This window comes from Talpa europaea, assembly GCF_964194135.1.
Source record: "Talpa europaea genome assembly, chromosome: 16".
Lineage (NCBI taxonomy): Eukaryota > Metazoa > Chordata > Mammalia > Eulipotyphla > Talpidae > Talpa > Talpa europaea.
Genome location: NC_140084.1, coordinates 14867339 through 14883786, shown reverse-complemented (window position 1 = coordinate 14883786; position 16448 = coordinate 14867339). Strand labels below are relative to the sequence as shown.

Genomic DNA, 16448 nt, shown 5'->3' with positions numbered 1-16448 from the left:
TCTTTGCTAAATACATTCCCTAAGGGTATAGGCAAGCTATGTGGCCACGGGCTGCTTGCAGCAAAATTAAAGTTAGAGAAATGCATAATAAGTCGTGTTCCCAGTGTGTCTACAATGTCCCAGTATGTGTTTATGAAATAAATGCCCACTGATCTGCAGTTTCGTGAATTCAGTGAGGTCTGGAGCCAAATGCCTAGTTTTAAAATCCAGTTCTGCTACTTACTAGCTGTGCAACTTTAGGCAAATCACGTCCCTCTCTGTGCTTTGCTTGCTTTATGAGCCTGTCACGAAGAGCAAATGTGTTCATACATACAAAGTACTTAGAACAGTGTCTACCCTGCAGAAGCTGCTCTATAAATATACACTATTATCATTATCATCTTAAGTTAGAAAGGGACATTTTTGCTTTAATGAGTGAGAGCCCTGAATTTGGAGTCAGACTGCTCTCTAAAAGTTGACTTCACCAACATGTTATTAGCATCATTGTTATGGTGTGAAAGCATATGGCATGTCTAACAAGCAAGTCAGCACAGGCTCGGTAGAATTTTTTTTTTAAGATTTATTTATTGATTGATTGATTGCTTGATACATACAAGCACTGGGTACAGTCAGAGGTGCGGGAGGGTGAGAGAATTCACCAGAGCCAGAGCGGGGAGCAGAGCAGGCAGAAGGACCGAAGCACACTGCTGAGGGGAGCAGCGGGCGGCAGGAGAGGTCTGCGCGCCATGTGGGACCCTCCTCCGGAGGCCAGGGAGCAGCCGGGGATCGAACCGGTGCTGCAGAAGCTGCGGGCAGTTTTGCAACCCAGCACTCAACCGCTGCACCACCGGGGAGGCCCCTCGGTAGAATTTTTAAGGTAGAACATAACTAACTGAATGAGAAACTATGGATGATTCCAAATATGATAATTTGTAAGCATTCTTTAATGTAGAGAAGAAAATCCCTTTCTACAATCTTCCAGGACAAAGTCATTATTCCTTCCCTTAGTATGCTCTACCATTAATTTGCTTCAAACTGATCCACTAATATGGAACTGAAAGGAAACCATCTTCATTCTTGACCTTGAGCTGAGAACTAGTCTGGTAATTGGCACCCCTGTTTCAAGCAGGAGAATGTCAGCCTCTAGCCTGGCTGTTTTTCTGAGTGTCCTCATTAAGCCTGGGCACAGTGCAATTATTTCATTAACACTGTGTACTGTGATTGTGTATTTCGGGGAGAAAGGGAAAACACTTCTTACAACTGTATGTAATTTGGGACCAACTTGGTTACCCACAGCAGGCTGGCAGTGTCCCACTCATTAAAGCCACAGCAACAAAACAGCTGTGAGTGGCACAAAGTCTGATTTCAAGGTACATGCTCCAGACTGCCCTCTTCATTCCATTCCATTCTTGCTCCCTGATTGTTCTATAGTTACGATGATCCTTGACTTGAACTTTAAAATTCAAATGCAAGAGAAAAGCCTTTTTATTCTGATCTCACAGGACAAGGCAAATTAATCAGTTTGAGAATCAGGAATGTTTGGAGTGACGTCTTTGGCAGCCAGAGTTGCACTTAGGGGGCAAGTGAATCCCTCCTAGTTCCACACTTACAATGAATTCTAAACCCTTTACCACGCTTTCCCTGACTACACTCCACTCTATTCAAAATGCCTCCACCCCCTCCTGGGCTCACTCAGAACCTCATTTTTATCCCTTTTGGAGGTTGTATGACCATTGACAATTATGTTATTAATATGTTTAAGTTATTTCACTTTGTCTCTCCCATTAGAATGTAAGAGTCACCCACCCATTCATTGGCACATGCCTGGCACAGTGCCACCAGTAGTAGATAATTACAAGATGCCAGCAGCACTGACTGGCGACATAGATGTCTGGGAGGAAGGAAGACAGAGCAAGCTTGTATGAGAAGAAGCAACACCCTGTTGTGTATGTGGGAAGGGGACATGGGGGTAAAATCAAAGTCTGAGCCCAAATTACTTTAATTCTAGCAAGTGTAGATCTAGGAGGCAAGGCAGACCTGAGAGTTTCTTCAGTGGGATGAATGCCCAGGGATGTGGCTTCTCAACTGCAGGCAGAACAACCCCTGGTTATCTAAGCTAAAGGCTCACAAACTTGATTGGGCATATGAATCACCCAGGAACCTGCTAAAATTGTAGGGTCCCATTTGTATCTCCAACTCAATAAGGTAGGAATACAGAGAAATCACAACTTCCCCCAGAGACCTGGTCAGAACATGGCCAAACTGCAAAACCGGTCTCTCCATGGAACAAATAAGATGGACTAGTCCTAAGTTTAGTGTTGACCAGTGATTAAAAACACCAACCCTTAAGCAGTCTCTTTGAAATCAAAAGAAGGCATTCTGGAGTTTCACTGATACTCTCCACCCCTTTCCTGGGCTCACTCAGAAACTCTCTGCTTCAGTGAAATAAAAGCAGCTCAAGGCCTGCCTATAGGTGGTGAGCAGGATGGAGATGCAGGCTTTGTTGAAAATGAATGGTGCCAAGGAAGGACACATTGCAGTTGTCAGGTCAGTAGCCTTCGATGAAGGAGTGCACACATGGGGATGGGCATGCCACCGCAATATGTTGGACATGTGCGATACTTACGGATTTTGCAAAGCTAAAGAAGCTCTTGGTCTCTCCAGTCACCATGTTGGATGAACCTGCAAATGGAGAGTCCCAAATCAAGCTTTAGCTAATGAAAATCAACATCTCCTGCTAGTGTGGAGGACCCTCAAATTGTTAAAAATGGAACTACCATATGACCCATTGATTATACTCCTAGGAATCTACCCAGAGGACACAAATAATTACTTCAAAAGGAAACCTGCACTCCTATGTTTATTGCAGCACTATTTACAACAGATAAACTATGGAAACAACCCAAATGCCCAAGGAAAATGACTAGATCAAGAAGATGTGGTATATGCACACTACAGAATCAAAATGATAAACTCATGGCATTTGCAGCAACATAGATGCTGCTGCAAGGGGTTGTTCTCAGTGAAATAAGTCAGAAGGAAAAGGGACAATATTGAATGGTTTCACATATAGAGGAATGCAGGGAAACTGAACAAGGAGTCAGAAAAAAAAAAAAGACAAAACTAGCAGGCAAACTATAAGTCTGAGACATACAGCAGGGGAGGGGCAGGAAGAAGGGTCAAAACAGGGGAGTGAAGAGCACAAGAGACTATGGTGACAGTTCACAGATGATTTGGTGGTGGGGATTTTACAATGATTAACACCTGAGGGGAGAAATCAAACATAAAAATGAACAATGTTGAAAGAATAAATACATAAATATATTTTTTTTTAAAAACCCATCTCCTGCTAAACATAGAAGAATGGCAGTTGTCTTTGGTCTAGAAATATCAAGAGCTTGAAAACAAATTTAATTTAGTCTTGAAAAAATAAGGAAAAGGAAGGGGATAAGCTGCATCATGTTGACTTAATTTTAGCTAAGTGTCACTGGCTCAAAGAGAATGCAACACTTTTCACAGTGACCATTTCATGACTTTGGAAAATTGGACCTGGAGCCAAAGTGTGATTTAGGCCAACATTCTAATATAATGATGAATTGTTGAAATGTTTTGTTGATTTTGTTCTTAGGAACTGAGAAATGAACTCCTGTGTGAGTCTGCTTTATGGTTTCAATTTGATTCCTTGGCAAGTAAAACACTTAGGACTCTGACATGGACTGAACATTTAAGTGGTGGGGGATACATGGGGCCGAGTTAGAATTTAGATGGATGGACAAAGTAGGGTGCAGAAGGGCAAATGGGGGTGAAGACAGCTTCAGAGACCTAGAAAATGGTGTGACCCATGTGTTATCTCCAAGGTTATCTTGGCAGAAAGGTAAAAACTACTTGAGAAAAATAATGTGAGAAACTGAACTTTGCTAATTGGAACAAGCAATAGTCAGAGGAAAGATAGGAGGTATAGCTGGGAAATATTCCCTAGATAAAAAGACCCCTTTAGGGGGTTCCCCAAGGTGGGGGCTAGGAGTGATCAAGAATGCTCTTATTGGATCTAATAACATATTGGTATCTTTTCAATAACTTTCTTGTCTTGCCCCCAAATATTTAGGAGACAGTCCTTCTTAGACAACTTGTCATTTAATGAAAAAACTTTTTATGTCTTAAATTTAATCACATGGCCTGAGTAATCTAATAGCTAGGTGGTTAACCTTCTGCTTTTTAGAGTGACTACCATGAAACATCATGAAAATAGGCTATGACTACTTAGTAATCAAGTAATCATTGTGGTAAATTAGATAGCTGTGATGTGATCAAGTTATATTTTGCCAAAATGACATCATGGAACTGGGGCAAAAATAGAACTGGTGAATGAGTGAAAATAAATGAATGGTCTGTCTGCACTTGACTCACATGTCCATCATACCCAGTATCCCTACATCATGCATTGATGCACATAGGTTCTCTCACTGACAGAAGTAATATAAAAATTATGCAACTACCTCCAAAGATTTTTCAAATATGTAGCCACTGTTGAAATGCTGGAACATCCAGCAAGGGAAAGTTTTATTTCCTCTCTTTCTATCATCATGATCTGATATAACAAAAAAATTGTTTGAAACTTTCAGATATCCTTTTTAAAAGTTTGGTAGCTAATAACAGGGAAAACTCAGTTATACATAGCAAAGACTCAATTTTCTATTGAACCAGCCAAGGATGGAGGTGCCAAAAATCTCAAATCTCAAATAACCTCAATATTAGTTGCAGGTCTATTAGAGAAGAGAAAAAAAAAGAGGGTATGGGGTCTCATCTTTTGGAGAAAACCTGTTCCCAAATGTCTTTCATAAATCCTCCAAAACCAAGAGCATATTAGTGGAGGCAGAAGCAGACACCTGCTTCATCCTGCATTCTGTCTTGCTTGGAACATTAAGGAATAGTTTAGAAAAAGGAAAGCATGTACCTTGCTCTGTCATTTCCAATTGTGAAGAACCTCCCTAAAAAAAGCCCATATCCTAGCCACTCCTCTCCATCCAACTGTGGGTTCTTAATTCCTTCACCTTTTGAACCACCTTAAAGCCGTTGATATTCCCCATCTGCATAACCTTCAGTGGGTCAAATCTCATCTCCTTGAGTACATTGGGTTGGTGTTGCTTTATCCCTTTTGGAATGACAAGTGCTCTTGGGGGACAATTAAGTTGTAGACATTTATGTTATTTTTATAATTAAGCAAAGACAATATAGCAAATTATAGAAAACATTAAATAATTAACTCCCCCCAATTTCATTGCCCCCAACATATCAACATTTTTCATATCTCAGAGGCTTTGTCCATATCTGACCACATCCCCCACATCTGTTTATACTCACCATACAAAATGTAGGTTCCCAGGGGTTTGAGAAGGCTGAGACCTTTCCCAGTGTTTTCCCCACAGAGGCAATCCAAAACGATGTCCACTCCTTCAGCAGAGATTCTAAATGGGGAGAAGACAAAGTAAAAGACAAAGTAAAAGACCTGTCAGGGACCACCTCTCCATCCTCTTTCCCTTCCTGTATCTTATTTTTACTCCCATTATCAACAATAATGAGGGCCTCCCCTGGTGGCTCAATGGTTGAGTGCTGGGCTGCGAGGCTGCCCACAGCCTCTGCAGTGCTGGTTCGTTCCCCAGCCTCTGGCGAGGGTCCCACAAAACAAAAACAAAAACAAAAACAAACAAAAAAAAACATAATAATGAGAGCTCTGGGAGTAGGAAGAAATGGGGCAGAAGTCGGGGAGGTGTATTGACCAACTTGGGTGTGCTCTAAGTATTTCATAAAGCTGGAGGTGGCTGAGAATCCAACTGAGATTGATGCTACCCAGCCTGTGCTGAGGAATGAGCACAGACATCAGAATCTGAATTTGTAGCTACCTGCCCCACTCAACTCCTCTCAGCCTTAACCTTTTTCCTTTATAAAGAGAAAATAGCTTCTTTGTGCTAAGAATGGAATGAGGTGACAAATGAAATGTTTGGCTCATTGTCAGCTACATAATAGTCACTCTGTAAGTCAACCAGTTAACAGTTCATTTGCCAGGAGCATGGGGTAATGTATCAGGTGCTGTCCGGGGTGCTGAAAAGAGTGGTGCATAAAGCCATGTTCTCAGTCATCACAGAACTTCAGGTGTAGAAGGGAATGGCTTTGCTCTCTCTTCACCTCCCTCCTCAGTGAAGTCATAATTCAAGTTAATTTTGCAAACTTCTATTCAACCAATTTTGAGGTTCAATCTGAAGTGGAGTCTTTGAGGAAAGGGGTCAAAAGCAATGAACAGTTCCTTTGTCTGCTTTTTCCAGTGTTGTAAATCTCTGCAGATTTCAAAAGCAAAGAAAATAGCACAGCTCAGAGATCCCCTGGGCCAAATTCAGCAGCAAGTTGGAATTGCTGATCCTTTCTTTGTCCCCAACCCCTGGCCTCTTTATTGTGAATGTTACCTCTTTGCTTCCTACCACAAGAGTCAATGAAGACTCTCTTGAGTGGTGGTAAGCCGGAGAGTGTCATTACCGGGAGCGAGACCCTTTGAATTCACCAAGAAATTAATTCCTCCTTATTGTAAATTTCATTTCCAGCTGGATGTCTGGCTTACGTTTCTTCTTTTACTGAATTCCTTTATTCTGGGAGTGCACCTGTACTGTACCTTTAACCAGCACCTCTGAACTTGTGACAAGGAATGAAGCTATTGCAGAAGGCCCAGCAGAACCTGATGCATAGCAGGCTTTTCATAGAGGGCTGAGCACAGCACATCGGGTTTATCACAGTAATGGGTATAGAGTAGGCTTTTTACAGGGTGCTGAGCACAGTGCCTGGCACACAGTAGGATTCTCAGTAAAAACTTACTACTGATGGCTTCCACACAACCTTAGCAATACCACCTCTAAGAATTCTTCCTAATCTCTTTCTCCCTCTCTCCAAGTTATTACCCTCATTCATTTCCATTAATATTTTGCTAAGCACCTACTCTGTGCCATGCCTCGTGCTCAGCACCAAAGGTGCAGAAGAACAGGAAGGAGGTATCATCTCTACTTCTTTCTGAACTTATACCCTCAGCCTGGCCTAGGACTGGGACCCACAGACCTAAGTCATGTGGCACACAGCAGATTCCCTACCACATGGACTTGACTCCTTCCTCTATGGACTTTGTGCAGCTTTGGTTTGGGTTCCTGTGTCATCTTTGTTTCTTCAGCTTCAGAGCCAGCTCCCAGCAGTCACTTGGGGTTCTCACTCACCCAAGCTCCAGTCCCTGTTTCTCCTGGTCAGCTGACCAGCCCCTGGGGGAGCTGACTCTCATGTCCTGTATAAAGGAAACCAGTCAGCTTCCCAGGCCTGTTGTCAGGAAGCCAGTGTGTCCTCTCTTGGCACCACCCAGTCATGGCATCACCACGTCATCTTCTCTGTGAAGACCTCCATGACTGCCTCTTCCTCAAGTGATTCACTCTCCTTGACTCTGGCGTCATTTCTCTACTTACCCTGGGCACAGAAGCCAAATCAATTCTTCACAGACCTGCCTTTCCTAATAGTGCTTGCCTGTCTCAACCCTGAAATGGATTCTATTGTTCTGACACAATCCAATTTAACTCTTATTTAAGGGCTTTCAAGAGCCTCATGTAAATCTTGCCCAGTAGTTCTTCACTAGGAGAGGTTTTTTTCCCCCATCCCCACCCCAGGACACTTGGCATTGCCTGGAGACAGTTTATACTGTCATGACTTAAGGGGTGGTAGAGCTACTGATAACTACTCGGTAGACACCATGAATGCTGCTAACCTTCCTAGAACAGGATGCCTCCAACAACAGAATTATCCTGCCCCAACATTCAGTGTGCTGGGGCTGAGAATCCCTGATCTAGCCCTTTCCTGCCATCCTAGCACCTCACTCTACCCTGCAGGCTTTCATCTGTACACTCTGGCTCCATCACTCAGGGACCAAGCACTACCATTCTTTGTATTAGTGAGTGTGAACCACAGAAAGACAAAAAGCCTAGAGCCAGAACCACCTGGGGCTAGGTGGGTGACACTATTTACTCAGGCAGCACTTTCACTGTGTCCTCTGAATAACAAGGACAATAGCTTCTTCATAAAACAGGAGATGCCTGAAAATGGGCTCCCAGATGTTGGATAAACCTCCATTTAGACACTGTTCCCTGAGTTCCTGCAGAGCCCTGCAGCTCCCTGCCAGGTGCTAACTCCAGCATCTGCAATTATTCCTTTACCTGTCTGTCTCCCCAGGTCACACTGTGCCTTTGTGGCTCATTTGTTGACTGGATGAATGAACAAACAAAAGAACACCAGGTCTTAAGTAATATTGTGCACCCTTTTCTCACAAAATGAGGTCTAAAAAATATTGTTTATTCAATTATTTTGAAAGGCAGGGTTTTTATCAGCTTTGCTGAGACACAAGGAACAATAAGCTGCACATATTTACAGTGTACAGCTTGATGAGTTCTGACACTTGTTCACACCTGTGAAACCATCCCTGCCATCAATGGGAAGAACAGGGTCCTCACCCACAAAAGTTCCCTGAAGTCTCTCTGAAAACCAGGTGGAGGTTTGCGACTAGAGAGTTCACAGAATCACAGGACTTTGAGGTCAGATTGGTCCTAGGTCTTAGTTTTCTGGTCTGTAAAGTGAGAAACTCTGGCCTTGCCACGTGGTCTAGGGATACATTACATTGTCTCTGCTTCTGTCTTAAGGCCCTTAGAGTCAGATGCACCTGACTTAAGGCTTCTAATTATTCTCCTTGGCTTCAAAGTTAGTCATGTCCTCCCAAACAGAGGAGGGGCAAATGACATAAAGTTTAGGTCTGTATGAATAAATACTTTTTCCTTGTTCCCTTTGCAATGCCTGTCTCAAAACTAAGAGCATGTTGGGCCTCCCCTGGTGGTGCAGCGGTTGAGCCTCTGCAGCACCACCAGCGAGGGTCCCACATGGCACGACAAACCTCTCCTGCTGTGCCAGCTGCTCCCCTCAGCAGTGTACTTCATCATTCTGCCTGTTCTGCTCCCCGCTCTGGCTCTGGTGAATTCTCTCACCCTCCCACACTTCTGACTGTACCCAGTGCTTGTATAAATAAATAAACAAATCTTTAAAAAAAAACAACAACTAAGAACATGTTCAAAAAAATTGTATAGCTTAACAGGCTTATGAAAGAATTTTTATCTTAGGAAATTTTATGTTATTTTTCTAGTTAATCACACACAAAATAGTGTTATGAACAAAAAAATCCATGACCTAAATAAATAAAGAGAAATCACTGTATTCCACTCTATGACATGTTACGGGTTGGATCCCCCCCACCTTTTCTTTCAAGTCCTGGTGTGCCAAGAATTTATACAAAGCTGTGATCACAGTGTAGATAAAATCTGGAATTCTGCCTTTTTCAGAGTCTTCACAATTATCATATTTTGAGACTGCAATGTGGGTCTAGCATGATCAACTGAACCATTTTCCTTCTGTTGATAATGAAGCCTGCTTCTCAATTTTCACTCCAGCAGACAATACTATAATTCACCCTGTCGGGATCTGCTGAGCACCGACAATGAATCAGAAGCAGCATTTGGCTCTGCAGTGGGCCACGCATACCTGTTGCTTTTATCTTCGTTAGGATTGCTTCCCGAGGGTAGATTTAGTGGGACAGAGGGCACATTTATTTGCAGCTTCCCATTTATTTTTGTTCTAGTCCCAGGGTCTCTCGAAAAGTAATGCTGCAGACCAAGACTTCCAGAGGATAGGTGAGGCGAGAGCAAAGAGGGCAGGTGCTCAGTGGACTGTGGTGGAAGATTCTTGGGGTTTTAGTGGTGGGTGTGGTGCAGTAACATACATTTGAAGAGGTATGAACCTGTACCTCTAAAATGTAAGGTACTGTAAACCAACATGACCTTATTGTAAATAATTTAATATAAAAATACAAAATAACAACAAATAATGAACTGTTGGAAGTTGCATTTGAAAGAAGGTGATAGTGTGATGGGTCTCAGATGCCATTATCCTCTGCTCTTCTGACAGCAGTAGAAATCATTGATTGTGGGGGTAAAGGCAGCGCATCAAGGACAGGGAGAGGATGAAGGGATGGACCACCTGCATGAGGAACACAGAAGGCAGGAGCTCCCTGGTTATGGTGTTTTCCAGAAGAGCCCCACTTTGTGACCCTTGGCTCCCACTGCCTCCCACACCTCACTACCTCCATCTGCACTGGTTTCTTCAAGCTTTGCCTGACCCCCACCTTCAGCACACGCTATTTTCATAGACAGAAGTTGGGATGCCTGGTTTGAATTCAGGCTCCACTGCTACCACCTGTGCCAGGATCTCCTAGCACACAGATGACCCTTGCCAATTTGCTTTCGGGTCGCCAAGAGCCTGAGTGATACCTCATGTATGAGTAGGAGATATTTGCGTGTTCCTTCTGGGACTTCACTGTGTGAAGACAGCATTAGAAGAGCTAGTTTAGCTTTCATATATTAGGTTTATAAGTTTCTTCTATTCCTCAGACTTATCCTCTTCAAAACAGGAATAATAACAGGGTTGTTGAGAGGGTTAAATGAGCTACTACTTGTGAAGTATTCTGCGCACAGCTAGTAATATCAACACCCAATATATGTTGTTATTGTTGTTATTATTATTATTAGCCCCCCTCTCTATGAATGTCCTTTAAGAGAGATGAGCAAGGACCTACTTGGTGTCTGGAGAGCAAAGACCTTACCTTTTCACTTCTTGCACATAGTCTGCATTTCGATCAAAGAGGTGGGTCACAGAGTCTTTGATTGCTTCATGTTTGAAAGTAGAAGCTGTCCCAAAGACAGTGACATTGGGGATGGTAGAACACAGCTGAGCCACAGCTTGGCCCTGGAAGTGAAACACAAGAGACAAGTCATACGTGAGAGGTGCCATCCAACTAGCTGTTGTGTTGGGCGTGGGGTGGGATTTCCCAACTCTGCCATGGTGGCTCTTTCTATGGATGGATCCGTCTTTGGTGTGGGGGCTAAATTGTGCATTGAAACACATGTAGCAGCCTCTCTGGCATCTAAGTACCAGGTGCCAGCAGCAGCACCCAGTTGTAACAACCAAAGATGTCACCTGACATATATAAATGTCCTCTGGGGCACAAAATGTTCCTTGGTTGAGAACCACTGGTGAAGAGGAAGGTGAAAAGGAGTCAGCAAATTCCCTAGACTTAACAGCTATTATTTAATCACCCTGAGCCTCAGGCTTCTGATCTAGAAATTAGAAATAATGATAGCTACTCCAGTGGATTCTTGGGGGAGGTATCTTTGTTTGGATCCCCAGAAGCAAACTCTGAGGCAAGGATTCAATTTAAGGGCTCTCTCTGGAATACGACCTTAGGAAACACCAAGGCATGAAGATAGAAAAGGAAGATAGCTAATAAAGGCTGTGCAATTAAGTCCATGGCCTCCAGAGTTATCCCAGTGAGGGTGTAGGAACCTGGAGTAGGTATCTACCAAATGGTCATCTAATATTATTGGTTGAGGGCTGCTTCGGCAATAATAACTCTTATAGATGTCTGGCTTGTCTTCACGGACCAGTCACGTCCCATGGGCAGAGAGATGCCCTTAGTCGTTAGCAGGTTGAACTGAGTGCAAAGCAGACCTGACAGGGCTGACAGCATCCACTCTGGGGGTGTTAAATGAGGCAGTAGGCATTCCAGGTCAGGCATCTGGCATAAAACACACTTCTAGATCCTTGATAAACCTTAATCACCTGTACCCCTCAGTGGCTTATTGTTTCCGGGGTTGAAATATTCAGGCATATAAAGAAAAGACCAACACATGAGGTCTAAATACTAAGTGGTCCCAAAGAAGTCACAAATACCACTGGGGAATGAGTTGTTGTTACATATCCTTTTACAAGATGACTGAAATTTAAGTCATTGAACAAAACCCTGTGATCATGTGCATTCAGAAACCTGCCTGTGAAACCAGTTCACTGGTAATGAAGATGCATGCTCAAACCAGGTACATGTCTCTTTCCAGTGTTCCATCTGCCATCTTAAGGAGGCAGAAACTATCAAGGAGGGAAATCATTAGGACAAAACCATTAATGACTAATTTCTACCTCTTGTTTTATTTACATGTCTTCAATTGTTGAACCAAATCAGGCTGGCAGTTCAGTCTGCAAAAATGTTCTTTTTCCTAATATTGGCAATTAAAGACAGTGTGGAAGGACTCATAGAATGTCAGAGTTGAACGATCATACATTGACCACCCCCCCCGTCATTGTTTTATAGACAAACAAGAGAAAGGGCATGCCAAAAGGGTACACCAGCACAACTCTTCAGAGGCAAATAGGAGGTTGAAAGCAAGGTCTCCTGATTTCCATTTACTGCCACTTTCTAGTGACATGCTGTCTACTTATTTTGACATCTTAAGCTAAGCAGACTTTCAAGTTACAACCTAAAATAGCATGCCACTGACACGCTCACTTGGAGGTCAGCATTTCAGAATGTGAGTTTGAACCTCAGACTCCAGACAGGCTACAGTTCTCTGTTCTAAGAATAGCTTTGGCATTTATTTTTCTTCTTGTTGTCCCTTGATTTTAAAGAACAAAAAGGGGACTATTCTTTCCAGTGAGTGTAAATATCAGCAACCAACACAGTAATTCTCTAACACTCTCTGGCCTCAGCTATACCACCACGACAGCATATTGGGGCTGGACATACATATTGGGGTTGAAGCTAACTTGGTGAACACTGGGATGGAAAGTTCCTTGAAGCTCCTTGGCTGAAATTTAAGGTGGAGATGTTCCTTCCTGCCCTCTGTCCTTAATTAAGCAGCATCTGGGAGGTCGATGCACTCTCCATTGTACGCCAGAACCCCCACCCTAGAAAACATGACATTTATCAACTCAATTTATCTTTCAAATTCCTATTGTGTGATGTGGATGCTGGTGTATCAGACGTGATGAACACAGCTGAATCTCTGCCTTTAGTCCCAAGCCCCCCGCCCCCCGAAACGCGGTCTTGGATACTGAGCTACCATTTTGGCATCTCTCTCCACCTTGCTATTGAAAAACAGCACATTTGATTTTGCTCCAAATGTGTTGTTTTTCAATAGCAAGATGGAGAGGAGGGAAGAGCACAAGAGACTATGGTGACAACTCACGGGTGTCTTGGTGGTGGAAATTTTACGGGGATTGCACCTGAGAGGAGAAATCAAACATTGTACAAAAATAAGCAACAATGTAAAAATATATAACTATGAATTTAAAAAAAAAAAAGAAAAACAATACATTTGGGCCTTCCTGGTGGCCTAGGGGTCATCTCAGGACTATCACCGCTATGGCCTGAGTTCAATGCCCATCCAGGGAGCTGACCCACATATGGTGCAGCAGACCTCTCCTGTCTTGCCCAGCTGCTCCCCTTAGCAGTGTATTTCAGAAAATCTACCTGTTCTGCTCCCCACTCTGTCTTTGTTGAATCCTCTCACCCCCTGCACCTCTGGGCTACATCCCAGGTCTTCCCTGCAAAAAAAAAAAAGTTCAGTGTATCTGATCAAATACATTACTGATGGCTCTCTCAAAATGAATGATGCCTCTGGATTAGTTTGTGAGGGCTGCTGTAACCGCATCACTAACTAGGTGACTTAAACAATAGACACTGGCAGTCTCACATTTCTGAAGGCTGCAAGTCTGACATCAAGGTATTGGCAAAGGGGGTTTCTTCTAAAAACCGTGAAGGAAGTGTCTGGTCTAGGCCTCTCTCTTCTCTTGTAAATGTCCCTCTTTTCCCTGTGTCTCTTCACAGGGTCTTCCCTCTAAGCCAGTCAGTGTCCACTTTCCTCTTCTTAGAAGGACACTGGTCATATTGGATGAGGGCCACCCCCAATGACCTCATTTTACTTGATGTTCTCTGTAAAGACCCTGCCTCCAAATAAGGGTACGGGGTGGGGATAGGACTTGGGAGTGGGGTCACAATTCAGCCTTGAACACTCATCTTACTGCATTCCCTGCCTCCATGGATAGAATCACACCCTTCACTCGCTGCTAAAATCAGAGCTCTCAGGATCAGCCAGAGCTCCTATCCGCCCTCTTCCCCACATGCACTAGTCTGCATGTGTTGTTTTCACTTGACTTCTCTGGTGACTGTCACTTCTTAGTCCGGGTGTCACATTTCCTCTGACGACATCCTCCTAATGGACCTGTGTACTTCACACCAGGGTCAGAGTGATTTCCTCAAACACACACTGACTCTGCCCTCTTTGTCTCAGCGCTTCCCAGAGCCTATCAACTTTCGGATGAAATGCACACCCTTCATCACAGGGCCCGGCCCTCTGGAATCTGACTCAGCCGACTTCGTTATCATGATTTCCAATGTCCACCCTCTCACCAAACATGGACCACTGAGACACAATGCCAGGAGCCTGGCGTCCTGTGGTCCTCATTCCATGACATCCTCCAAAGAAACCCTTTAACCTTCTTTACTGAGGAAGAAGCTGAAGATAACAGAGCCTAGGCCGCTGATCCAAGGCCAAGAACCTTGATCTGGGGGAGTCAGCAACTGAGCTACCCTGATAAGCTATCATCAGTTTCTCTGATCACCCATCTCGGCATGGGGCTGGAATGCTGTAGCACTCTAGATTGTTGTGTGCTTATGGGAGCTGTGGCACCACACGTTTAGAATAGTGAGCCTCAGTGACTACTTGTTATCACTGCTACTATGATGGTTAGGACTTCAACGCATGGTTTAGTCAGTAGTAGGGCAGATCTGCCATCCCATCTTCACTACCTATATGTATATGCTACCAGCATCAAAGCCACTTTGCTCACAGCCTTTTGCCACCGATCCTGGGCTTGTAATTTCTTTTGCAGACCACACACACTCCCCTTAGGTGCCTCCTCTTCCAGAAAGCCTTCCCAGCATCCCAGGTGGGTCACTCACCTCTCTTTCTGGCTCCTTCCTCCAGGACAGTGGCCCCCTCATCTGTCTGTGGCTGCTAACTGGCCCATCTGTGAGCCCCATGAGGGCAGGGTCCCAGCCATACTTGGCTCTTTACCCCAGTACCCCAGGCAGCACCTGGCACATGACAGAGGTTTGGTAGAACTTGTTGGATGGATCCATGAGGAACTAATGGGGGCAGGGATGTAATGGGGAAGCCCCTCATCACTTTTTTTAAAATTAATTATTTTTCTTACATCATTGCAGTCCCCAAATTTCTCCTGCCACAGTATCACCCATGAACCATTACCATATTCCCTTATGTTCATCCCTCCCCTGTTTTGTTCCTCCTACCTCCCCTCCTTTGCTGTGTGCTTCAGTTCTGTGGTCAGCTTGCCAGTTTTGACTTTTTCTTGCCCTTTTGTTTGATTCTTCTATATTCCTCATATAAGTGGGACCATCCAGTATTTATCTTTTTCCTGCTCACTAATTTGGGCTAGCATAATCACTTCCAGCTCCATCCAGCTGCCTTAAATGACATGAGTTTGTCTTTTTTCAGTAATATTCCATTGTATAAATATATCACACTTTTTGATCCATTCATCTGTTTGGGGGCATTTGGGATGTTGCTATATCTTGACTATTGTAAATAGTACTGCAATAAATGTAAGACTGCAGGTTTCCTTTCAAATTATTAATATTTTTGAGTCCTTTGAGTGGATTCCTTAGGAGTGGAATTCCTGGGTCATGTGGTAGCTCCATTTTCAGTGTTCTGAGGAACCTCCACACAGCTTTCCATAGTGGCTGGACCAGTTTGCATTCCCACCAGCAGTGCAAGAGTGTTCTTTTATCCACATCCTCGCCTGCATTTGTTTCCGACTTTTTTTTTTATTGTGGAAGCCCCTCAACATTTGCAGACTTCTGTATTTATTACTATCCCAAGTGGGAATAAAGTATAGACTGAATTAACATACCTAATCTCTAACCCAAGCAGACTTTACCATTTGTACCTTAAATAGAAAGATACATGTGATAACAAAATGAGATGATACAAGTAACTGGGTTACTTATATAGTTATAACTGAGTTATAAATATAATTATATCATTATAATTTGTTTTATTACATAACATTACATATATTATTACACAGTATGAGTATATGATATATATCATACTTATATATTACATATAATTATATATAATATAAAATATCCAATATTATATGATTATATATAAATATTACAAATATATGTATCACTAGTATACATGTATAATATAATCAGTAATATCTAGGCTATAATATCCCATTTATAATATATAATCAGTATAATAAAATAAGTAATATAATTATATGCACTTAATATAATTTACAGAGTATCAGGTATTATATATTTATATTAATATATAAATAATAATGGGTGGAAAGTACAAATTCTGTGTACAGGTATTTGCTTTCCCTTCCCCTTTGACCTCTTTGTTAATTCGCTCAGGCAGTAAGAGATTCCAAAGAGAAGTGTAAGCTCCTCACTGACTTTCTAAAGTAAATAATGCCCAGCTTTCTGT

At 42.9% G+C, this 16448-nt stretch overlaps 1 protein-coding gene across 1 annotated transcript in view; it reads right to left on the bottom strand.

The window, feature by feature from the left end:
* The window catches only part of VAT1L (vesicle amine transport 1 like), a gene marked incomplete at both ends in the record, with an annotated part of 126587 nt that overhangs the window by 65158 nt on the left and 44981 nt on the right, over positions 1–16448 (bottom strand). The window contains 3 exons of the mRNA XM_084257904.1: positions 2606–2661; positions 5341–5444; positions 10697–10839. Coding sequence (XP_084114030.1) covers positions 2606–2661; positions 5341–5444; positions 10697–10839 — 303 coding nt within the window. The remainder of the gene's footprint in view (positions 1–2605; positions 2662–5340; positions 5445–10696; positions 10840–16448) is intronic.